This window comes from Ovis canadensis, chromosome 2 (genome assembly GCF_042477335.2).
Source record: "Ovis canadensis isolate MfBH-ARS-UI-01 breed Bighorn chromosome 2, ARS-UI_OviCan_v2, whole genome shotgun sequence".
NCBI lineage: Eukaryota > Metazoa > Chordata > Mammalia > Artiodactyla > Bovidae > Ovis > Ovis canadensis.
In genome coordinates this window covers 31,513,966-31,539,738 of record NC_091246.1, presented here as the reverse complement: position 1 = coordinate 31,539,738, position 25,773 = coordinate 31,513,966, and the positions used below count along the sequence as shown (strand labels likewise).

At 42.0% G+C, this 25,773-nt stretch overlaps 1 protein-coding gene across 12 annotated transcripts in view; it reads left to right on the top strand.

Annotated features, from left to right (window-relative positions):
• AOPEP (aminopeptidase O (putative)) overlaps positions 1 to 25,773 on the top strand; it is a 413,124-nt gene that overhangs the window by 287,404 nt on the left and 99,947 nt on the right. For 10 of the 12 annotated variants that reach the window (XM_069575754.1, XM_069575752.1, XM_069575749.1 and 7 more), the window contains exons 10-11: positions 9,834 to 9,877; positions 18,003 to 18,063. In XM_069575754.1, coding sequence (XP_069431855.1) covers positions 9,834 to 9,877; positions 18,003 to 18,063 — 105 coding nt within the window. Of the gene's footprint in view, positions 1 to 9,833; positions 9,878 to 9,988; positions 10,384 to 11,839; positions 12,432 to 18,002; positions 18,064 to 25,773 lie in introns of those variants that run through there. The other 2 variants (XM_069575759.1, XM_069575758.1) reach the window with 2 other exon arrangements.

Sequence of the window (25,773 nt, the reverse complement as noted above, 5' to 3'; positions counted from 1 at the left end):
AAATACAATGAATGTAAATATCATTCAAAATCTCACCGTCCATAAATACTTATAATTAATAGTAGGTGAATATCATTCTAGAAGTTGCATTTCTTTTATCCATTTCTATCTTTCTATATATGTTGTATGTGTGTGTGTGTGTATGTGTGTGCTTAGTTGCTCAGTAGGGCCTGATTCTTTGCAACCCCATCGCCTATAGCCCACCAGGCTCCTCTGTCCATGGGAGTTTTCCAGGCAAGAATACTGGAGTGGGTTGCCATTTCCTACATGCCTGATCATACACACATTTATAGATAGATGTATTTAGAAATAGTTTTATAAAAATAGACTATGTGCTTTTAATGAAAAAATGATTTTATTTTACTTGAATTTAACGCATGAAAAAGAAACTAAGCTGAATGTAAAAGACTTTCTTGAGCTTAAGATAAATATAAGAGAGATCATTTCCTAAAAGATTCTTCTACAGTTAAGAAACACAATTACAAAAAATCTTTAAGAGGTTGAGATTGTTAGTTTTTTCCTTTTTAGATATATATCTTAATTTTAGAAAGTGTCAATTTATTCTCATATATTAACGTTAATATAAAAGATGAGGAAACCAGCAGTTATGTTGCAACTACTTTTTCCCTGGGTCTAGATTTTTCTTGATTAATATTTTTACATAGTTCACGTTTATATCATCAATAGTGTGTGATGTTACTGTAATTTTCACAGTTGTATAGTCCTAGTTCTGTATGTAAAGGGTTTCATTATTCAATAATAGTCATTCTATCCTGCTTCTATATTCATGAATGCTTTCTTTTGATTCAGCGCTTTGTTGGCTAAATTTTGGTGTTAAATTGAAGTTCAAGTTGCTTGAGAATGTTTGCCTGTTGCCTTTACATTTGAATTACAAACTGGCTGGGTATAATATTCTTGGGTCATATTTTCATCTCCTCAGAACACTGTGGCTATTGCTCAACTGCCTTCTGGCATTAAATACTGCTGTTGAAACTTTTCAAGTCAGTCTGTTTTCCCCTCTTTATACCACTCAGATGACAGAAGAATTCTTTACCTTTGATGTTTATTAATTTAATCCAAAGTGACTGAGTTCATGAGTCTGCATCAGTTTTGTTTTTGTTTTTTTTTTTTCCTGGAAAACACTGCATCTTTAGACTCAACATCTATTCTTCCTTGTTTCAGTAAATTATCTTAATTGTATCTTTGAACACATTCATTTTTTTTTCCCTTACAGTATGCTGAATTTCAAGGTTACTGGTTATTTTTGTCATATCATCGTTGTCCTCCATACATGTTATTTTCTAGTTATTTGCGTTTGTCTTTTTGTTCTTCACAGAATATGTTTATCTCAAGCAGTATTATTTTTATTATTAATGTTATTAACAGTATTATTATTTTTCTTTAATGGCGATTCTTTTTCTTGATGTTTCCATTTTATTAATGCTCCTATGGTGGTATTATTTTGGTCCCTAATTTATTCCCTTTGCTTTGAAATCTCTTCCTCTCATTTTATTGTTTTGTCATCTTGTCTTTGAGTTTTCATTTTATTGAATTTATGTTCTTATTCAGTTCAGTTGCTTAGTCGTGTCCAGCTCTTTGTGACTCCATGGACTGCAGCATACCAGGCTTCCCTGTCCATCACCAACTCCTGGAGTTTACCCAAACTCACGTCCATTGAGTCAGTGATGCCATCCAACCATTTCATCCTCTGTTGTCCCCTTCTCCTCCCGCTTCAATCTTTCCCAGTATCAGGGTCTTTTCACCTAACCTTCCAGGTTCTTAGGCAATATTGTTCTTCACGGCATCGGACCTTGCTCCCATCACCAGTCACATCCACAACTGGGTGTTGTTTTTGCTTTGGCTCTGTCTCTTCATTCTTTCTGGAGTTATTTCTCCACTGATCTCCAGCAGCATATTGGGTACTTACAAGCCTGGGGAGTTCATCTCTCAGTGTCCTATCTTTTTGCCTTTTCATACTGTTCATGGGGTTCTCAAGGCAAGAATACTGAAGTAATTTGCCATTCCCTTCTCCAGTGGACCACATTTTGTCAGAACTCTCCACCATGACCCATCTGTCTTGGGTGGCCCTATATGGCATGGCTTATAGTTTCATCACGTTAGACAAGGCTGTGGTCCATGTGACTAGATTGGCTAGTTGTCTGTGATTGTAGTTTCTCTGTCTGTCCTCTGATGCCCTCTCTCAGTGCCCACCGTCTTACTGGGGTTTCTCTGACCTTGGACCTGGGGTATCTCCTCAAGGCTGGTCCAGTGAAGCGCAGCTGCCACTCCTGACCTTGGAGCTGGGATAGCGCCTCTCGGCCCCTCTAGCTCTGTGCCATGTTATTGTTATTTTCTTTTAATTTATATTTTAGTGTAAAGCATTTGTGGAGAATTATCTTCTGTGCCTTGGATTATGTTTTCTTCAAGACTGGATCCTTTGTCTTTTACATTATGCTTATTTCTAGCTCTCTCGTTATGTGGGTTTTTGCTGTATTGGTTTGCATAGCTGCCATACTTTTTTCTTGCTCATTCTCAGCATGAGTTGCACTGTCCTGACCCTGTATTTATTCTCATATGTATTGGAACATTATCTTTGATTTCTTTTGCAATTTCTCTTAGACATGTTTTTCTTCCCCTCTGAGCTCTAGTTTGAAGCTTGGATATTGGATAGGTGGAGGAGAAGAGTTCCACTGGAGCTGTGTATAGCCTTTGTTGTAAGAACTTGGCTCCACCAACTCTTGACATTTTGTTAAAGTTTTCCCATCCAAGATTCTCTTCACCTAACTTGGGTGCTGCTTTTTCCATTGCAGGTGTTCTCCCAATTAATATTGTTCTTCCAATTCAGCTTGGAACCCTAGAATCTATACCGTTCATAACAGTATCATCCTCAGATATTTCTTTCCCAGGTTTTGCTCATCTCAACTGAGCAAACATTTTCAGCCCCTCTACAGACAAAAAGAGAGGAAAAATAAAAATATTCCTGTGTTTTTTCCAAATGTGTGGGTATTTGTGAGAACTTGTGGGGTTTGGGCAATTCACCAGTACCACTACAGCTAAGCATGATGGAGGGGGTGGTGCAGAGGGAGGGTTGGAGGCTGTCTTGGAATGTTATGTTTCTTTCTTTAGTTTTAGTCTTTGAAGTTTATGCCACAGGCTGTATTCTTTCCTTGTTTGGTTGCTGCTAGTGACATTTTTACTAACTTTTTGAAAATGGATTGTGTTTTGTTTATATTGCTAGTTAGTTTTTGATGAGGAAGGCCATGATTCAGTTTCTATACAAAGAAGATCTTCAAATTCTTCTTTTTCCAATTGACTTTTGAATCCTTTCATTTCTGAACACCTCATCTACCCAGTATTTCAGAATTATCATCTTTCTACCTCTCAACTAAAATTGCTCTCTTGAGCAATGACTGATTCCTGACCGTTCCATTTCTTTTCAGCATTTATCCTGCCATCACTGTCCTTATTTCAATATTTTGGTTATTTGTATTGTCCCTCCTACTGTCCCCTCCTTATGACCATAGTGATTATTCATAAAACCTCTGACAGAAATTCCTAGTTCTATGTAAATATCAAGCCAGAGCCAGTTTATCCAGGAGAAGCTACATGCATCTGCTTTTTGTTGAAAACTTTCACCGGTACTATAAAATAATTACCAAAGTAGCCATGTGCCAAAATTGGTGTCATTTAAAAAAATTTTTTAATGCTTTATTTAGTGTTTTTAGGTAATAACCAAAATAAGCTATCTAGGGCTGACCTGGTTAGTATATAGATTATTAGGAGAATAAGAAATGAAAAAAAAAAATTCCCAAGGAATACATTTTTTGACTAGATTATTGGCTTGCAACAGTTGTCAAGGATCTAGATAAAATTTCACCCCAACTCACTGTCCAATTAGCAGGAATGTTGTTATTTTTGTGTCTTTGGCTTTAATATTTTCAGGCATACTCTAGTGGTAAGAAACTAGGGCCCTAGTATTTGTTGCTAGCTGACTTTGTCAGTGATCCTAGATCAAATCAGTGCCTTAAGTCCTGTTAATGATCCTAGAATCAGTCTTGAAGGAAAACCCTCCTTGTCCAAGTGATATTTGTAAGTTGCTTTTATAAAAATGCCAACATGCTGAAGTAAAGAGTGAAGACAGACGAAAGAATTGAAAAGAAGTGGTAAGGGAAGGAATACTCAAAAGAGACATCTTTCTTTTTAAACATTCTGTTGTGGAAAATGGGGAAAGGCTTCTATGATTAGTCCACTCTGGGTGTATATGCCAATTTCTGAATGGAACCAGGAAAACTAGTATTTTGTAGTTAAGATTATGTGCCAGTTCAGTTGCTCAGTCACATCCGACTCTTTGCAACCCCATGAACTGCAGCACGCCAGGCTTCCCTGTCTATCACCAACTTACGGAGCTTGCTCAAACTCATGTCCATGAGATTATGTGTATTAACAGAATAAGAAGGACCAGTTGAGTTGATTCCACTGGTGGTACAAAGACTACCCTGGTGAGACCAAGTGTCTTCTTGGATTGGATGGAACACAGGACAGAAGAATGTTTAGCACTGCAGACAGACATTCCCTGGAGATACAGGCTTCGTGTCTTAGGGATGCTTGAGGTATTGAGCTTTCATGATTCAGTGTGATCCAGACATTACTTTGCCAACAAAGGTCCATCTAGTCAAGGCTATGGTTTTTCCAGTAGTCATGTGTGAATGTGAGAGTTGGACTATAAAGAAGGCTGAGTGCTGAAGAATTGATGCTTTTGAACTGTGGTGATGGAGAAGACTCTTGAGAGTCCCTTGGACTGCAAGGAGAGCCAACCAGTCCATCCTAAAGGAAATCAGTCCTGAATATTCATTGGAAGGACTGATATTGAAGCTGAAACTCCAATATTTTGGCCACATGATGCGAAGAGCTGATTCATTTGAAAAGACCCCGATGCTGGGAAAGATTGAAGGCGGGAGGAGAAGGGGGACAACAGAAGATGAGATGGTTGGATGGCATCACCGACTCAATGGATGTGAGTTTGAGTGAACTCTGGGAGTTGGTGATGGACAGGGAGGCCTGGCGTGCTGCAGTCCATGTGGTCGCAAAGAGTCAGACATGACTGAGTAACTGAACTGAACTGAACTGTGATCCCTTAGACCTGTCCTCCTTGGGACTGATGGGCAGCCTTCAGCTCGCTGTGTGGCTTGCAGCTCTCAGCTCTGAGCAAGAAGAGGCAGATGGCCACCTGCTAAGAAGTGGGACAGTTTCCTTTTTTAAAAAGTAAAGCAGGGCTTCTTGGGGACCTCCTACACTTTTATTGTATTCACAGAAAATCTGAAACGTGTTCTGCAATTTTGTAAAGAAAGATCCAATTGTAATAGGAAAATGCAAAAGGGCAGAATTAAGGTTAACTCTGGATTTCCTGCTTCTCATGCAATTAAATTTTCCCCCTTGTCATTGAGTTAATGTAATTTTCCCCCCACTTAATTGAGCATAAATTACTGGACAAATATAGGATAAATTGATATGGACTATAAGGAGATAATACACTAAAATTAGTAAGAAATTATAATTACAGTACTTGCATTTTTTTTTATTTTTTAAATTTTAAAATCTTTAATTCTTACATGCATTCCCAAACATGAACCCCCCTCCCACCTCCCTCCCCATAACATCTTTCTGGGTCATCCCCATGCACCAGCCCCAAGCATGCTGCATCCTGCGTCAGACATAGACTGGCGATTCAATTCACATGATAGTATACATGTTAGAATGGCATTCTCCCAAATCATCCCACCCTCTCCCTCTCCCTCTGAGTCCAAAAGTCCGTTATACACATCTGTGTCTCTTTCCCTGTCTTGCATACAGGGTCGTCATTGCCATCTTCCTAAATTCCATATATATGTGTTAGTATACTGTATTGGTGTTTTTCTTTCTGGCTTACTTCACTCTGTATAATCGGCTCCAGTTTCATCCATCTCATCAGAACTGATTCAAATGAATTCTTTTTAACGGCTGAGTAATACTCCATAGTACTTGCATTTTTAAGAAGCAAGGATTCTGTCATTAAGCCAATGAAATATCTGCAAAATAATCTAATAATATATCAGATTATGAAAAATTAATTTCTGATTCAACTTTTTTACAAAATAATTATTAATATAATAAAATCATGACTTTAAGAACCTCAATCAAAAATATTTCTTTGCTTTCTAAATATTGCTTTTGTTTCCTTTGATACTTTTTTCTCAATATACCCACTCCAGTATATACTATACTGCATTCTATTTGGGATTGTCTCCTTCCATCTTTTACTGATCAATTTTTTTTCATTGAAGTATAGTTGATGCAACAGACTGCTTCCAAATAGGAAAAGGAGTACGTCACAGCTGTATATTGTCACCCTGCTTATTTAACTTATATGCAGAGTACATCATGAGAAATGCTGGACTGGAAGAAACACAAGCTGGAATCAAGATTGCCGGGAGAAATATCATAACCTCAGATATGCAGATGACACCATCTTTATGGCAGAAAGTGAAGAGGAACTAAAAAGCCTCTTGATGAAAGTGAAAGAGGAGAGTGAAAAAGTTGGCTTAAAGCTCAACATTCAGAAAACGAAGATCATGGCATCCGGTCTTATCACTTCATGGGAAATAGATGGGGAAACAGTGGAAACAGTGTCAGACTTTATTTTTCTGGGCTCCAAAATCACTGCAGATGGTGACTGCAGCCATGAAATTAAAAGACGCTTACTCCTTGGAAGGAAAGTTACAACCAACCTAGATAGCATATTCAAAAGCAGAGACATTACTTTTCCAACAAAGTTCCATCTAGTCAAGGCTGTGGTTTTTCCAGTAGTCATGTATGGATGTGAGAGTTGGACTGTGAAGAAGGCTGAGCACCAAAGAATTGATGCGTTTGAACTGTAGTGTTAGAGAAGACTCTTGGGAGTCCCTTGGACTGCAAGGATATCCAACCAGTCCATTCTGAAGATCAGCCCTGGGATTTCTTTGGAAGGAATGATGCTAAAGCTGAAACTCCAGTACTTTGGCCACCTCATACAAAGAGTTGACTCATTGGAGAAGACTCTGATGCTGAGAGGGATTGAGGGCAGGAGGAGAAGGGGACGACAGAGGATCAGATGGCTAGATGGCATCACAGACTCGATGGACGTGAGTCTGAGTGAACTCCGGGAGTTGGTGATGGACAGGGAGGCCTGGCGTTCTGTGATTCATGGGGTCGCAAAGAGTTGGATACGACTGAGTGACTGAACTGAACTGATAGTTGATGTACAACATTATGTTAGTTTCTAGTGTACTGCAAAGTGTTTCATACATTCTTTTTCAGACTATCTTCCATTATAATGTACTACAAGATATTGAATATAGTTCCCTGCACTGTATAGTAGGACCTTGTTGTTTATTTTATATGTAGTGTTGTGTAGTATAATAATGTGTATCTGCTAATCCTAAACTCCTAATTATTTCTCCCCCCTTCCCCTTTGGTAACCATAAATTTGTTTTCTATGTCTGTGAGTCTCTTTCAGTTTTGTAAATAAGTCCATTTGTCTCATTTTTTAAGATTCCATATATGTGATGTCATATGTTTATCTTTGTCTGACTTACTTCACTTAGTATAACAATCTCTAGGTTCATTCATGTTGCTGAAAATGACATTATTTCATTCCTTTTTTCTGGCTGTGTAATATTCCATTGTGTGCATATGTGTGTGTGTGTGTCTGTGCTATCTATCATATCTTCATCTATTCATCTGTTGATGCTCACTTAGGTTGCTTCCATATCTTGGTTACTGTAAACAGTGCTATTATGAACATTAGGGTACTTAGACTGATATATGTTAATATTAGTTTTGTTGTATTTGTGTTATGTACTTTGGGTGAAGCAGCAATAGGCAAGTAGAGTCTTAGAAGGAGAACAGAGGTCGCAAGAAATAAATCTTTCACCAGTGCTCTTAATAGGGAAATTCTGTCTCTGGAAGAAATGGACCTAATCACCCGTAAACACATAGGAAGGGACAGCTGACTCCGCCAGTGTAGTGATGGCTATGCTCAGTGCCATGATCGAGAAAGAACGCCTTGTCATACAAATTGCTTGCAGATTTCTAGTCCCATGTAATTCCATCTGTTTGTAATACAATGGTCTGCGCTGCTGCTTGCATCTCACACTCTGAGTTACATGGACCTCATCAGAGCCCTGTGCTGACCTTGGGTCTGCAGACTAGGTTGTGGTAGGGGCGTCCATCTGAAGGGATGCTCATTTATTAATGGTAGTGTCATATTTTATCATCTGGGCTTACACATGTGCCCTCTTTAAGGACCAATTTAAAAGGTGATTTCCAATTTATTAAAAGAAAACCTTTAAGTTCAGGTCTTACTTATCACTCAATATTAAGTCCCTAGAAAGTTAAATATTGTCCTTGTGTGTTTCATGTTCTGCATTTACCCAAAATGTATCTTATCAAACCTTCAGGTGAGGAAGGGTTGACACTAGGCTTACCCATTTAGCATATAAAAATGTACAACCCCCATGTAAATTAAAACTTCAGAATAAGAACAAAGAACTTTTTCACGTAAGTATGCCCTCAGTTTACCTGGGTATCCTGTGTTTTATCTCACAACCATAGTTTAGACCAAATCAAGATTCCAGGATAAGATGGACTGAAAAGATTGGTCACTATACACAAGATGCAGATCAAATAGTAATGTGATTTTGAATATTCATATGCAGATGTTTTTAGGTCTTCTTATATTATGGGTGTGTTTTAAAAGAATCCTTATCTTTTGGAGGTATTTACTGAAACATTGATTGGTGAAATTATGTTAACGTTTGAGATTTACTTCTAAATAATGCAGGAGGCAAGTGAGTGGATGGCGCAGATTGGCTATGGGACACTGGGTATGTGAAGGTTAATTACGCTTTGCTACTTTTGAATGTGTCTAAAATTTTCCATTTTCCATAGTAAAGGATAAAACAGGTATGTGTGTAAGTCATGCCTTAAGACTTAAAAAAAAAATCTATTCTTGAAACATCTTAAATATCAAACAATTGAGGACTTGTGCCGTGGCACCAGAAGAGGCTGCAGATGGAGGAAGGAGCCCGTGAGCTATTTTGGGGATTGTGACATCTTTGTTCCTCCGGTGGGGTATTAATTGTCTTGGTTTTTATCTTTATTATCCATAGAGCAATGCAAAAAAGCCATTAGTTACTAGCCTCTCAGAGTTGTGATTATTCAGTATATAACAGGACCTCTGGTGGCTCAGTGGTAAAGAACCTGCCTACTAGTGCAGGAGACACAGGAGGCACGGGTTCAATCCCTGGATTGGGAAGATCCCCTAGAAAAGGAAATGCAACCCACTCCAGTATTCTTGCCTGGAGAATCCCATGGATAGGGGAGCCTGGCGGGCTACAGTCCACGGGGGTGCAAAAGAGTCAGAGATGACTGAGCAACAAACCCACAGCAGGATCTCTAGGGAAAGCTGATGAAGAGGAGAACACGGTTAAGTTCGAGGGACAGTGCCTGGTGCTATGGCTAGCCTTTTGAAAATAGTTAAACATGGAATGAAATAAACTGTTGGGTTAGGTCAGAATAACAAACATTACTTTTTTTCAATTTGTTTGTGGTTTTTACAAAAATAAATCTCTATAACTGATTGGACTGATGCCCTGGTAAATTAATAAACTGAGTATGTAGCCTAATATTTCAGTGTCAGCCTACCTTCCCTAGCAGGTGAGCTGTCAGCAGCTGGGAATGCTCAGTGTCCGGCATGACTCCAGGCAGGGTTATTTATTGATGGACATCTTTAATGATTTGCTTTTTTCTTCTTCCAGGATTTCCTTCAAATGCTCTTGGAGAACATCCCAGAAGAAAAAAGGTGAGGACCAATTTAGGAATTAAGGGCCCAGTTTTATTTTGAATGTTAAAAATGATCCTGCCATTGTTTGGCAAATTGCAGCCTAGAAGTTTAATCTTCCTCTGTTCATAGAGGAGGGACCTAGCCCAGCCAGCAGGAGTCCTGGGATGATCAACTGGACCTAGAAATATTGGGAGTGTGGATTCTAGAAGCCAGCACGAACAGCTGGAGACACTCTGTGGCCTCAGCTGCCATGAAAAAGAATGGAGGAGAGACAAGTTCTAAAAGTTAGGGTGACTTGTTTTGGAATGTCTGAAATGTTTCAGATTTGCCATCCTTTTATTTTTAAAGTGAACATGCAAGGTTTGCTTCGTGTAAAAATCACATCGGATATGTCCATTATTGCTAAGGTCAAGAACAACAGGTTACTTGCAAGAATTTTTCTTTTCTTCTATACTTGCCCTGAAATAACCTTTCAGGTCCTCTAATAGAATGGAGCAATTTCCTTAGGAACTAATACAGAAAAAGGAAAAGGAAAATTAATAGAAATGGTATATTACCTACTTAGGCTGTTACCCAGGTCTGTTTCTGAGTAATGACTATACATTCTTTCAGGAGAACTTCTCAGGGCACAAATAGAGCAATTTTCATGGAGGTAACAAGGTGCATTTTTCATTTTGGAGGTCTTTCTTTACATCCCCTTCCTAATAAGGTTATGGAGTTCATTTGGATGGCCCAAGCCCTCTAGCTCCAAGACCACCTTGGGCTCCCCCAAGCCCACCTAGATTTTATCATTGTGAATATTTTTTATGACCCCACAAAGTAACTTTTGTTGTGACTGTGGATGTTAAGAGCAGCATCTCCATTGAACGGTGCGCACTGACCACCAACCTTCACCCTTCGAGAGGATGCCTTGCCCAGTTAGGATCACATTTTGACTAGCAGACTTAAGCTTTTTAAAAAAATTTCCCTTAAGAGTTGAGACTTCATTGCTACAGTGAATGTATTTCAGCAAGTATACTAGAATATATTTTGAAACGCAAACATTGTCTTTCCCGCCAGCTAATCTCAGAATCTAATCCAGCTTTTAAAGCAGACTGTTCATCCTTGTACCTATGCAGCACGTTGTACCAATTTTATCCAGCTCTCTGCAGGCCCCACACCTACCCATGGAGCCTCTAATCTTTGACTCCATCACAAGCTGGTCCTCAGACACATCTGTTAGGCATGTGAGCTGTGCTGAACAAGACAAAATTTTTCAGGTTAGACCAGCCAGTTCAGGTCCTAGGGCCAGCCCGCCTGTGTCATACTACCTTTCTCTTATTCTCTTGCTTCGATTAATTTTAGCATTCTCTATTGAGTACCTCCTTCACCAGGTTTTAGGCTGGACACTAAAATAAAAAATTAATTCTATGCTTAGCCTTCAGGGAGCTCCTAGTCAGCTACTAAAAATTTACATGAAACAGGTCAAGACTCAGGGTAGGGAGTTCTTTGGTGAACTTCAGCACGAAGATAGGGCTCAGCAGTCTATGCTCAAGCTTTCAAGCCAGAGGTCTACTGAAGGCTTCAGGTAGGGGAGTACCATCAGCAAGGTGGGTCGGGGACAGCGTGGGAGATAGACGGGATGGAGAGAACTAGATATCAGGAGACCAACCAGAGACAGAAACAGCAGTTCACTCAAGATCCAGAGCTGGGACCATGGGTGGATGGTGGCAGCGGGCTTTGAACAGAATACCTCCAGGAGTGCCGCAGTTAAGTTGGTTGATTGGCTGAGCTGAAAGGAGGAGTCTTGCGTGATCTGACCTTTCTCTGTCTGCCACTCGGTTACACACTGAGTATAGATGTCTTGGTGATCCAGGCAGCAGGTGTTTGGTCTCAGGAATCAGTATGGGACAAAGGGAGGGAAGGTTGAGTGTTTGAAGGTGGAAGAGAGGAGGTGAGAAACCATGTTTTAGACATCTTCAGTGAGTGGTTTCTGTCCAGATGCTGATGAGACCAAGAGAAGAAGCTAGGAGTGCTTATCCAGCGTGCCTTCCCCACCTGATGGTTCAGCAGTATCAACAGCTGCCAGTTCTTTCTTTGCTCAGCTATTATGTTTGTGTGCCCATATTCATGTGTTTGTTTTAATTCAGTACTCTTCCTCCCCCTTGAAGTTAGGGAGTGCTTGTTTGTAAATGTAACCTCAGCCATCTTCATTATCTACCCAAGCACAGATGACTTGCTCTGATGAAGAAAAGAAGTAACCATGTATAAAGCGTTGAGGCATACACTGTTTGTATCCCCACGTAGGAAGGGAACTCGAAAACATAAATTACTGACATTTAAAAACCCATACAGGGAGAGGGAGAGGGTGGGATGATTTGGGAGAATGACATTCTAACATGTATACTATCATGTGAATTGAATCTCCAGTCTATGTCTGACGCAGGATGCAGCATGCTTGGGGCTGGTGCATGGGGATGACCCAGAAAGATGTTATGGGGAGGGAGGTGGGAGGGGGGTTCATGTTTGGGAATGCATGTAAGAATTAAAGATTTTAAAATTTAAAAAATAAAAAACTATAAAAATAAAAAAATTAAAAAAAAAAAAAACCATACAGAATGTAAGTTGCATTTCAGAACAAGAACATTTTCCGCTTCAGACCATGAACGTGGAAGCCCCCAAAGCCTGAGTCCATCAAGAACTGTGCTGCCCGTGTTCTCTGCACCTTCTTTCTGTTCCCGACGCACGGGCCTTGTGCTTTCCTGTTGGCGCGCAGATAGAAGGTGATCTTTAGAATCTCAAGGGGCCGAAGACAGAGCCAAGAGTGATAAAGACCTTTCTCCTGATCAGCACTGAGTTGATAGGCACAAGCAGCAGATATGGCTAATAGTCAGCACCCCATCCTTGTCATTCCACCCCCAGAAGTCAACTGACCGAGCAATGTAGTACACATAGGACATACAATGCTCTTTCACACACACCTAGGTCTTGTTTCTGTGTACTATAATATTAAGAAGTAGTACCGGTCACTTTCCTGACCTTAAACACAACTTATTTTTCTAACCAGCATCATGCAGGATGGCTAGCCCATTCCCTCTCTTGTGGCGTTAACCACATGTGACTACATTCAGAGTTAACAGGGTCTGGAAACCCACTCCTAAAACTCAGAGCTGCCTTTCAGGACACAAGTGTACAGCATGGGAGGTCTCTGGCCAGAGGGTGAGACAGCCTGCTATTCCGGATACCCAGGAGGCCTCAGTAATGAGGCAGAAGCACCGCTCACTAGTACAGAGATGGAGGGCGTGCAGGCGTGGGTCTGTGTACTTTTAGCTGTCTGTATAAAATCAATTTCCATAGTGAGCAGACATGCAGAAGAGTAATTTCCTGTAAGTCCTGGGTCCCAGAGAAGTGGAAATGCTTCTGCTTGTCTGTTGTGATTATTTAAGCTCCATGATCTCAGAGGGGAAAAACTCACCATTGGCCTTGACTCTCTGAGTGTCTTGATTTGAAAAAGTCAGCTTTCAGCTTTACTATTGCTACATATCCAAGTCCAGAACTGAAACTTCATCCGTACTATCATCTCAGTAATTATGATCAAAACATAAAAAATTATGTACATTAAAAAAAATAAAACATAGAGCCCCTTTGATTCCTGAAAATTCAGCATTTTCAGACCATCTCCCATAATTTCCTTGGGAGGCAAGGCTACTTCTACTACTTCTATAATGTTTACATTTATTTTTCGTGGATGGAGTTAATGCTTTGATCTTCCTGCCAGAATTTAGCATCTTATTACACATAAGAAATCTGTAAGTGCGCATCCATGCAGTTTGTTGTCTGCATTGAGACCGGGAGTCTAGAAACCTAGGTCTTTTCTCTAGCTCTTTCCTTTAGCCTGGGCTGACTTTGAACAGTTTTCTTATGCTGCAGTTTCTCCATCTGCTAAAAAGCCACACGACAATTGACACCCACTTCATGAGGATATTATGAGGAATGAAGTGATAATGGTTATAAGGTGTTTTGAACCTTTCCAGGGGTAAGTGATCTGGAAACACAGGTTCTCTTCATTCACAGGAGAGTGTCTTTTGCTCCTGGATGCAGCTGAACAATGAACTCTCCTGTCCTCACGCTCCTGCCCCTCCCAAGGGTCCCCCTATCTCTTCTGAACTGTAATTGGGGGCAGACAAACAGAGCAGCCACAGCAGCAGCCAGGTCACCTTCAGCAGGAGAGATATGAGCAAGAAGTCAGCATTGGCGGAAGCCAGCACAGGCCTTCTCCTCTTGCAGGCTTGTCTGCACCGTAAATCATGAACAATATATTGTGAAGCCTGAATTCCACACAGGAAGAAAAGTGAGAGCTTTGCAGCCAGACAACAGAACGTTGAGTCCCAGCACTCTGAGCACCATCTAGGAGGCCCTGAGCAACCCTTAGCCTCTTGGACCTCTATTTGCTCATCTCTAACATGGGGATAATAGTATTAGTCTTATACAGAACCCTGTCAGAACCCTATACCTGATAGGCATCCATTGAATGTTTGCCACATAGATAAGCTTTAGCCTGTTCTCCGTCTTTGCTGGTAAAGGTGTGGTCCTCAGTCAGTTACACTCCAGGACTCAACTCCTCAGGCCCTGCCCTCCGCCACGCCATCCCCCGACTGTGCCAGCCCTAAAGAAGTGTCTTTCAGCTAAAAGTCTCCAAAGGAAATTTATGTCCCTGTCCTCTTACTCACTCCTCCATGGGGATGCACAACAGCTGTTCACCATCTTTTGTAAAACCGCTTGAAAATGGCCCGGTAGTCACTCCCAGACTTCTCTTCTTCAGGATATTTAATCCCAGTTCCCTTGACCTCCCTTGTGGAGCTAATGTGCTTACCCCTTTGATCATCACTACTGCTGTCTTCTAAATCCTTTCTGAATTCTTCATTTTAAGTTGTGGCAGGTTTAAGAATGCCCATTTTCCTAGAATCTACAACATAGTGCAGCTCAGTTCCGAGTGCTGCCGCCTTCCCGGGTATCTCTTGAAGGATGGGTAACCAGACCTTTTGTCCCTCCTTGGCTGGAAAGGAAGAAGATGAATGGGCTACTTAAAGAGAAGCACCAATGAAGGATAGACGAGGATAAAAACAGACCCTTGCTTCTAAATTGGGTCAAACAGTTGAGAGCGCCAGCAGGGCCTCCATAGCTGCTCAAGCCCCAGGCAGGAGCTCTACACACCAGATGAATTGCCCCCTGGGTGCCAGACCAGGTGGAAACTGTTTGCATATGTTCCAAACAAGAACAAACCTTCTTCTGAACATCATCTTCAATGGAAGTTACCAAATCTGTCTTTCCAGCCTGGCACATGTCACTAGAAAGTAAAACAACCTCAAGTCCCCTTGGGCGCTTCTCTAAGTGGCCCTTTGACACCACTTTCCTCCTCCTGGCATATCAGTTATGCCAGGTGAGGGCATTTCCAGAGCCTCTTTCTATGGCCAAACAAATAAATCAAATCCAAGAAGTATAATCACCTTAGTGTGCTGAGAGATCATCCCATCTCTTCTGGGTATCCCACACCCACTCCAAGTGTGCTCACGTGTGCACACGTGTGCACACACCCACACACACAGGCATCTGAGGGCACGTGTGCAAGCACGCACATGAACACACACTTCCATACTCTCATAGCCTACAGATGAGACTTGGCCATGGGCACTGAGATGACGACAAAGAAACAGTGGGGAAGAGCCCAGGAATGGTGGCTCCTGGCCTTTCATACAAGGCACAGCCAGTAATGTCACTGACCTGGGAACTGGACAGACAGCCTAGGAGGGTGGTCACCTTCCCCTTATTCACTTCTGGTCTCTTCCCTGTCTGGTCATCCCACAGGTGAGCATCATCTCGAAAATGAATCCAAACTAGTTTTTCTCCCCTCTGTGTATTTTCTCTTTGTTGAAATAGCAACAGTTGCCCCCTTCAACCACCTTTGCTTTTGCCCTGCGTAAGGAAGACCTCCCCAGGTCCTATCACTTCATGGCAAATGGATGGGAAATGTGTCAGATTTCATTTTCTTGGGCTCCAAAATCAATGAGGATGGTGACCGCAGTTATGAAATTAAAAGACGCTTGCTCCTTAGAAGAGCTATGACAAACCTAGACAATGTACTAGAAAGCAGAGCCATTACTTTGCCAACAAAGGTCCATCTAGTCAAGGCTATGGCTTTTCCAGTAGTCACATACAGATGTGAAAGCTGGACCATAAAGAAAGTTGAGTGCCGAAGAATTGATGCTTTCAAACTGTGGTGCTGGAGAAGGCTCTTGAGAGTCCCTTGGACAGCAAGGAAATCAAACCAGTCAATCCTAAAGGAAATCAACCCTGAATATTCATTGGAAGGACTGATGCTGAAGTTGAAGCTCCAGTTGCCCCCTGATCTGAAAAGACCCTGATGCTGGGGAAGATTGCGATCAAGAAGAGAAAGAAGTGACAAAGGATGAGATGGGTGGATGACATCACTGACTCAATGGACGTGAGTTTGAGCAAACTCTGGGAGATAGTGAAGGACAGGGAAGCCTGGCATGCTGCAGTTCATGGGGTTTCAAAGGGTCAGACACAATTTGGCAACTGAACAACAAGGGAAAACCAAGACACACTAGTGACTTGCTTCTCAGTGAAGAAGAAAAGGAAGGACAAGATCAGTCAACCCTATCTTCCCTAAGCCACCTAGGCCCACTTTTCCCTCCCTCCTCACTACATCTAGCCTACAGCAGAATGGTACAGGTGTGAGGGAAGCACTTGGCCTTCAGCATCTTTACTGATGCAGACAGCACTGTATCTTTCCACAACCTCTTTACAATTCCAAAGGGAGGGAGGAGGGAATATTTCATATGTGTAATGGAGTATATAATACATAAAATTTTAAAAGATACAGACTCTAATGACTTGGGAATATCTTACTGGGTAAGGTGATTATTAACTTAAAAAGGAATAATTTTTATTGAGTCAATGATGAAATGTGTTTTGATTCATTCAAATAAAAAGTATCTCTGGGGATATGCAGGGTTAAGAGAAGTGAGTAAAACAGACACCGACCCTGGTCTCAGAGAGCTTTGATCTAGTGAGGGGACATTTACAAGTCAAGTAATAAAATAAATTGCAGTCTCAGACTGTGACAGAATGCTGTGTTACAGAAAACAAGGCCCGTGTGAGTGTGACGTACGCAGCCTGGAAAAGGATTCCAGGAAGGCCTTTGTGGCTGGAGAGGTTGGACATGAGCAGGAGTTATCTTGAAGCCAGGGAGGAATTGCTTAAACTTCAATAAGACAGGAAGACATGACCTAAAGTTTGTGGACCCTAAACATATTGTGCCTTTAAAGGAGTATTTAAATCAGCAGGCATGAGACCAAAAGATTTCAGCTGACTTTGGATCAAACAAGCAATCATAACATTTCAAATAAAGCGGAATGAAGACCTGCTTGAAAACAAGCAGCAGAAGCCGCGTGTGCTTCATGGCTCTGAGCCTCCTTGGGTTCCGATGATGAATTGTATCATTTTTGCTTGCTCTCATCCATCGTCACCGTGAAGTTGGCATTTCATTTTGATGCACTCAGTGCTGTGAGGTTCAGTTTTCACGTTACTCCAGCTCTCTCCAGGAAGCAGTCACGCCTGACATGTCCCATGAACATGCCCTCTCCTCCCTGCATAGGCACTCCCAACGAAGACTTCCTTTCAAGGCATCAAGGACCTCCTGTGGGGCCCCTTTGATTCTTAGATCTCATCATGTGCACTCCTGTGGACTAGAGAGATGCTCTATTGAATGTGACCGCGCCCCCTCCTCACTTTAACCTGAGACATCACTGCACTTTCTCACTGTAACTTTTAAAAACTTATTTATTTATTTATTTTTGGCTGTGCTGGGTCTTCAGTGCTGCGCTCAGGCTTTCTCTATACTTGCGATGAAGGCGGACTGCTCTTTGTTTTGGAGCACGGGCTTCAGTTGTTGCAGCGCACAGGCTCAGTAGTTGCGGTGTGTGGGCTTAGTGGCTCCGCAGCATGTGGAATCTTCCCAGACCAGGGATTGAACCCATGTCCCTTGCTTTGGCAGGTGGATTTCTGTCCACTGTGCCACCAGGGAAGTCCACTCTGTAACTTTTTAATCCTTTTCTTTTTCGTTGTTGTTTTATTTTTAAAGGCTGGAGCTGTCTGTTGGAAACATCTTCCGAGACTGGCTAGAGAGTTCTGGAATTCCACAGGTGAGCTTCAGATAACCGCCTCACCAGACTCTGTGGAGAACAGTAAGGCTTATCGCTTAGTGTATCAATCATGACAGTGTTTTTTTTTTTTTTCATCCTTATACAAGTAAGCAGGTTTCCCTGATAGCTCAGTTGGTAAAGAATCTGCAATGCACGAGACCCCAGTTCAATTCCTGAGTCTGGAAGATCCCTGGAGGAGGGATAGGCTACCCATCCCAATATTCATGGACTTCCCTGGTGACTCAGATGGTAAAGAATCTGCCTGCAATGCGAGAGACCTGGGGTGATTCCTGGGTTGGAAAGAACCCCTGGAGGAGGGCCTGGCAACCCACTCCTGTGTTCTTGCCTGGAGAATCCCCATGGACTGAGGGGCCTGGTGGGCTACAGTCCTTGGGGTTGCAAAGAGTCAGACCTGACTGAGGGACTAAACACACGTAAAAGTAACCAGCTCACTGAGCTGCAGTGTCCCTAAGTCAGGAAGATGATGTCTCCCACGCTGTTCAGCCTACGATGGTGGAGTGTGCCTTGGGCCTCTGCCCCTAGTGACTGTGGTGCGAGAGGTGGACATTCTGGTTTACTCTGAACTGAGTGTTCAGTGAGGTCCTCCAAAGTGTGATGCACTGTGGGCAGCATCACCAGGCAGCGGTCCAGCGCCGCCAGCGTCCCAAGCTCTGCTCTGTGGATGCAGCCGGACGAGTGAACTGGCCTACCTGTCACTCTCCTCTGACCCGGCATACCCGTAGTTTCCCCCTCATTGGCCCATGCAGCTGCCCTTGGCTTTCTCCTCTACTTCTGCATCTCTGCCTCCAGCTGCTCTTCTCATCTGAAGGAGTCGTTCAGACTTATTTCTCTGTCTTGGGGACCAGGACTTACTTCTCCTTCAGGTTTATTTCTCTGCTCCCCCTTTCAGCCCATAGTGATTCTGAGGGAGACATTCCCAGGCGGCCCTCACTGCGTGGCAATCACCTGGCCTAAAGCCTCCTACCCCCTGCTCTCTCCCGGGTCTTGTGCTTCCCAGAGCCTCAAGGGCCGCCCCCGAGCTAGAGCCTGGGCCCTGCCTGGAAGCGCCTGGTCAAAGGACCCGGTGGGCCTGGAACTCTTCCAACCCCCAGAGCAGCTGCAGACCCATCACAGTGGGCCTGAGTGTCTGGGAGTGGACCCCACAGTGGGGAGAAAGTCTGCCCGGGGCGCAAGCAAGCAACCCTGTTAGCCTGCTCGTTTCTGGTTTCATGACTGGTTATATGAGCTTCCCCTTGGGAGTGTCTGAATGTCAATGAATGTCTGTGAACCATGAAATTAAGGAACAGGAGGGGCTGTTCTCCATTACCTTTTCATCCCTCTCCTCTCGTCTTTGTCCTGTTCTGCCACACATGGGGCAGGGTCTGCCACCAGCCACCAGGAGCTCGTTCCTAAGGAAGGACGCACTGCCTTCAGTTCAGGAATGCGCGTCACCTGTTAAAACGTATTTGTTTGGCCCAGTCCTTCTGGGAGCCAAAAAGAATAAAATGCTGTGTCCTAAACACGCAGAACAAAGTGAGTGGTTAGGGGGCACCTGGTCCTGGGAGGCAGTGCTTTCAACTCGTGTATGTTACATATAATGAGTTCCTGTGATTTCTAAGACAGCAGCTTCCAAACCAGGCCACTAGCTAAGTACAAAAATCCCGGGGAACAAAGTTAAGGTTTGTCTGATCCCAAATAGCCACACCCTGCTCTTCTTGTTTTCGAAGAGGGTGAGGGGTGGGTAACCCCCCACTGAAGCCGGCTGCTTGGAGTTCCCAGGCCGGTCTGTTGCAAGGCTCCCAGACATTCTTAGGGGGGCCTGGAAGCTGGAAAAAGTTGGGAGCTCAAAGAGCAAAATCCTGCATTTCCTGGCCCAGAACAACAAGGCGGCTGTGTTGAGCAGTTAGCCCCAAGGGAAGAGAAAAGAAAGAGTCCTTAATCGAGTGCCCAGAAGCAGGCGCATCCGACTTGCGCCATTGCACTGGGGCTGACCTGCTCACTCCCAGGAGGTTCTGTAATTTCCCTTGAAGAAGAGGCTTTGCCACCAGCTTTTGCTTTTCATTAAACGGGGGAGGGGTCTGTGGAAGGGAAAGATTTGCCTCTGAGCGTTACATTTTTTCCAAAGGTCTAGTTGCATTAGTGACAGCTTATAGCATAGACAAGAATCTCCGCTGTAAACTGACGAAACCTGCTGTCAAAACACAGCCAGGTGCAATGAGGCCAACCCGGCTATAAATTGTCTTTAAGACCCAACTGGTATTTCCTTGGGTGCTTAACTGTTCAGTAAAAACAACAGTGTCAGACAGAAAAGACCCTGATTTAGTGCACATCTTTACATTGGTGAATGATCAGATGGCATCTTTTCATCTCTTCACCCATTTTCTGCCATTATTTATGTGGCTAATGGTGATTTACCTGCTCACAGCCCTTTCCGCGCTCCTTGAGGGTTCCCTCTCGTTTCCACTTCAGTGAGACTCTGCGCCCTCTCGTTGCAGGAGCCTCACAGTGAATGGGACACCTTGTTCTTTGTCCCTATCATTATAATATAAAGTTACTGGTGTGTTTGGCCTGGAATGACAACCAGAGCATTGAAATCATTCCAATGCTCTTTGTTCTCATTAAAAATTTCTGTCTACCAGCAACTGAAGTCATTCATGACAAAAGAGTCACATTCTACTGGTGAAGTTTTCATTCCACAGGTTATAGAGGCTTTTTGTCTTCTCTAAGGAATGTTTGCCTTGGGGTTGGCCTCTATTTTCCTTTTTGGCCACATTGAATGGAAATCATTTTTTTAATGTGTGGAAATAGCTTCAGCAGCTATAAAAGTAAGTGTGAGCCCCCCAAAAGTAAAGGAAATTAGATACAAATCTGTTTGAAGAAACACCCAACCCTAACCTATGGCTTTGCTAACAAACTTAAAATTGATTTTACCATTGATATTACAGATTATTTCCTTTATGATGTTTTTCTGATTATAAAATATTACATACTGAAATATAAAAAAGTTTGTAATAAGAAAATTAAAATGGCCCAGAGATCATTCTTTAAGTCATTTGTTGATTTCAATTATTTGTTTTCTCTTTTTTTTCTTCTTTTTTTTTTTCAATTATTTTTTATTGCACCATGTGGCATGTGGGATCTTAGTTCCCTGACCAGGGACTGAACCACCTACCGTTGAAGTGGAGCATCTTAACTACTGGCCCAACAGGGAAGTCCCCGGAGTTAATTTTTTGACAGAAACCCTTTTAGTTGTTTTTTTGGTCTCCCTTTTCAAAAATAAAAATAATACGTTCTCTGAAGCAAGTTCAAGCAAAACCAAAGTAAAAAAACATAAAAGCCCTTGCCCCTTTCAGTCTTACTCTGAAGAGATAATATATGCCTGGTATGTGTCCTTCTATACATTTTCTGTGCTATACATTATGTAAGTGCATATCCTTTCTTAAAAACATTGGACTTCTATTAGCTAAACTTAAAAGTTTTCATTTGAAAATACATCTTAAGCAATTTCCCACATCCCTTGAAATAATTCAACAGCAGTAATTTTTAACAGCTGCATAAATTTCTAAAAAGTGGTACCATAATTTAATTTATCAGACACTCCCAACTGTTGGAATAGTATACAGTACTTCTAAGAAAGTTGCCCATTCTGCTAATTTGACAATTCTATAAATAGATTTTGATTTCTTTTCATGTCTGCCCAAAGGTCTCCTCCCACCCACTAGAACATATGTACATATTCCAATCTTTTTAAAAACATTTATATCAAATATGATAGAAATAACTTTTCTCCCTCCAGCCCTTCTTCTGTACTTCTTCATTTTAGTTGTCATAGAACTCTCTGACCCCTCCTTTTCTTTGATTTCCTGCCCACATTTCCTGATATCCTTGTATATATACTTATTAAATTTATAATTTTATTTACTTTCCTAGCATCTTCCTCACTTTTTCATTATATTTTGCTTGGACTAGTGCAGTAACTAACTGTTCTTTTCGCCACCAACTTGTCCCCCTTTCCATCCACCATCCACATCAATGCTAAGTGAATCTTCCCCCAAACACAGTTTACATCCCTCCTCACCAGAAACCTTTTTCCCCATTTAGAAAAAACTCTTTGGCCTGCCATTTGAAGCTGTAAACCGCCCCAAGTTACCATTTTAAATTTTATTTTCTACCACTCCTAGGCATATGCCGGATCATAATTATTAGTCTCCAAATAATTATGAGCTGAATTTTAATTTAATCTAAATTTAAATTGAAAATCTAATAATACAGTCATGGTTTGGACCAATTTAGGTTTGTAAATGAATCCACTTGGACCAATTTAGGTTTGTAAATGAATCCAGTTTTTCAATTGTCAATTCTATGAAATCTACTTCAGACCAAGCATTTCTGATTAAAACAGCATCCAATTGAGACAGACTGTGAAAACACATCAGATTTAGAAGACTTAGTACGAAAAAGTGAAGGTAAAATATCTCATTAAAAGTTTTCAATATTTTTAGGTATTGATATAATTATATTTTGGATACTTTGTAAGATAAAATATATTATTAAAATTAATTTTAGCTGCTACAACTTACTTTTTAGTTGTGGCAAATAGAACATCTTAATATATATTTATATATTCATGGCTACTTCGAGTCTTAGTTGCAGTGCCCAGGCTTCTCTCTAGTTTTGGCTTTTGAGCTCAGTTGCCCCAACGCATGTGGGCTCTTAGTTTCCCGACCAATGATTGAACCCATGTCCTCTGCATTGAAAGGCAGATTCTTAACCACTGAACACCAGGGAAATCCCCAGCAATGAGAACATTTTAAATGACAAATGTGACTTGCACATATTCATGCTTAATGGTTATGCTTTAAAGCTGTTAGGTGAATTAAAATCTGAGTGCATAATCCCTTAAAATCCACCACTGATGTACTTGAAATCATCTGCAGTTTTGTCAGCTGTACGGCTAAGGCTGGAGCTAGTCGGTCCATAGACGCCCTTCAATCTGGTCTGAAACCACGAATGGTTATCATTCGTGGCTGAGTGCTGCTCTCCCCACAGTTGCTCATAAGGGAATGAATGAATTACCATCCTCTCTTCAGTGCTTAGTTTCAACTCCCAGGTGACCCATTTTCCAAGGCACCAACAAGTAGCACAATAACGCCAGTGAACCCCACAGCCCTTCTATGGCTCAGGCTATTCTTTAGGGAAAAGTGCTTAGCAGCCTTAAATGGCAAAGTCACAGGCAGCAGTGGCAATGATGGGGATAGAGAGGATGGGTAATGACCAACCATATAAAGTCTCCTAGAAACAGAAGCAGGCAGGACTCAAGCTCCCAGGATTTAGAACATCAGTGTATTGTGTCATCTTGGAAAATGCTTCTCCTTTCCAAACAAACACCTGCAAGTTGCCAGAGGCCACACAAGCAAATGATGGAATACAGAAGTCTTATAGGAGAAAATCCTGCAGTCACAAAACTGGGGAAACTTGATAAGACATGATGCAGGAGACTCCATGCCATTGGAGCCACGATGTGCTTTTAGCACAAAGCAAGCCAGGTGGTTTATTAGGGGAATAACACATAGGCTTCTTTTAGCACAGATTATGTACTATTATCAACATAATTTAAAGGCCTATTAGAGTACTTAATCTTAGTGGTATCTATAAAAAATTCTACATGTAATGGTCATTAAAAAAAAACAAGATTGGTTATTTTGCAAATTCCAGAGAAATTATATTTTTCAAATTATATGTGCTTTGCATGTGCAAATGTTGGTTCTTTTGTGCAACCATGATCACATTATGGTTTTTTTATATCAATAATAGCAGTTGCCATAATGTGGTGTGTGTTTTGAGCTCCTAGTAATTTTGCTGTCATTCTTGTCCAGCGGTTAGATTCACAATTTCTAAGTGACTAAATGCAGATGGTGATTTCAGCCATGAAATTAAAAGACCCTTACTCCTTGGAAGGAAAGTTATGACCAACCTAGACAGCGTATGGCACCCCACTCGAGTACTCTTGCCTGGAAAATCCATGGACGGAGGAGCCAGGTAGGCTGCAGTCCATGGGGTCGCTAAGAGTCGGACATGACTGAGCGACTTCACTTTCACTTTTTACTTTCATGCATTGGAGAAGGAAATGGCAACCCACTCCAGTACTCTTGCCTGGAGAATCCCAGGGACAGGGGAGCCTGGTGGGCTGCCGTCTATGGGGTCGCACAGAGTTGGACACAACTGAAGCGACTTAGCAGTAGCAGCAGCAGACAGCGTATTAAAAAGCAGAAACATTACTTTGTCAACAAAGGTCCGTCTAGTCAAGGCTATGGTTTTTCCAGTAGTCTTGTATGAATGTGAGAGTTGGACTATAAAGACAGCTAAGTGCCGAACAATTGATCCTTTTGAACTGTGGTGTTGGAGAAGACTCTTGAGAGTCCCTTGGACTGCAAGGAGATCCAACCAGTCCATCCTAAAGGAAATCAGTCCTGGGTGTTCATTGGAAAGACTGATGTTGAAGCTGAAACTCCAATATTTTGGCCACCTGATGCAAAGAGCTGACTCCTTTGAAAAGACCCTGATGCTGGGAAAGATTGAAGGCAGGAGGAGAAGGGGACGACAGAGGATGAGATGGTTAAATGGCATCGCCGACTCAATGGACGTGAGTTTGGGTAAACTCTGGGAGTTGGTAATGGACAGGGAGGCCTGGAGTGCTGCAGTTCATGGGGTTGCAAAGAGTCGGACACATCTGAGCGACTGAACTGAACTGAACTGAAATGTCTTATCAGGTATCCTTGGAGATACTTCCTCTGGCCTCACTGGGGCAAGACCTGCATTGTTGATGAGTCACCACTGTTTCACTTACTGTTCATCAAAGCTATGGATCTTCTTTCCACAACTCCTATGTGATGCTTGGCAGTCATAGGAGACGAGGAGAGATTTTATTAAAATGTGTCCATTTTTAGGCTATTTTCTTTATTTCTGGCATCTCTGGCATCGTGCTTATGTTAATTAGTTCAGGCTGCCATAACAAAATACCAGATGAGGCGGCTTAAACAACAGACATTTGGGGGCTGAAAGTCCAAGATCAAGGTGTGGGGAAGTTTGGTTTTTCCTGAGGCCTTTCTCCTTGGCTTGCCCATGGCCACCTTCTTGCTGTGTCCTCAGTGGTCTTCTGTGTGTGTAGAGATCTCTATCTTAATCTCCTGTTCTTATAAAGACATCAGTCAGATTGGATGAGGTCCCACCCATGCAATTTCATTTTACCTTAATCACCTCTTTTTGGCTCCTATCTCCAACATAGTCACGTTCTGCGGACCTAGGGGCTAGGACTTCAATATGTGAGTTGGGAGGGGGGTACAAATTTAGCCTGTAATAGTGCTGTTTCCCAATATTTCTCTGATTAGTTCTACATTTCTTGTGAATCCCTTCAAAGTGGCCGATAAAAATCACTCAAGTCAAACTTACCGTATTTTATTCCCTTATAAATGAATATGCTTTGGGCATAATTATTTGGTCCCAAATGATTTTAGTATCCTGTCCACAAAACTTTCAAGTCTCTGATGAAACAAGAGAGAAAGAAATGTAGGAAGGAAGGAAAGATCCGTCCTCCCAGAGAGAAGTAGGAAACTAAAGGTCTGTCTCAGGCATTGTGTATTACTGCAGGCATCTGATTTGACACTGTCCAAATGACATTTGAAAAGACCCTGATGCTGGGAAAGATTGAAG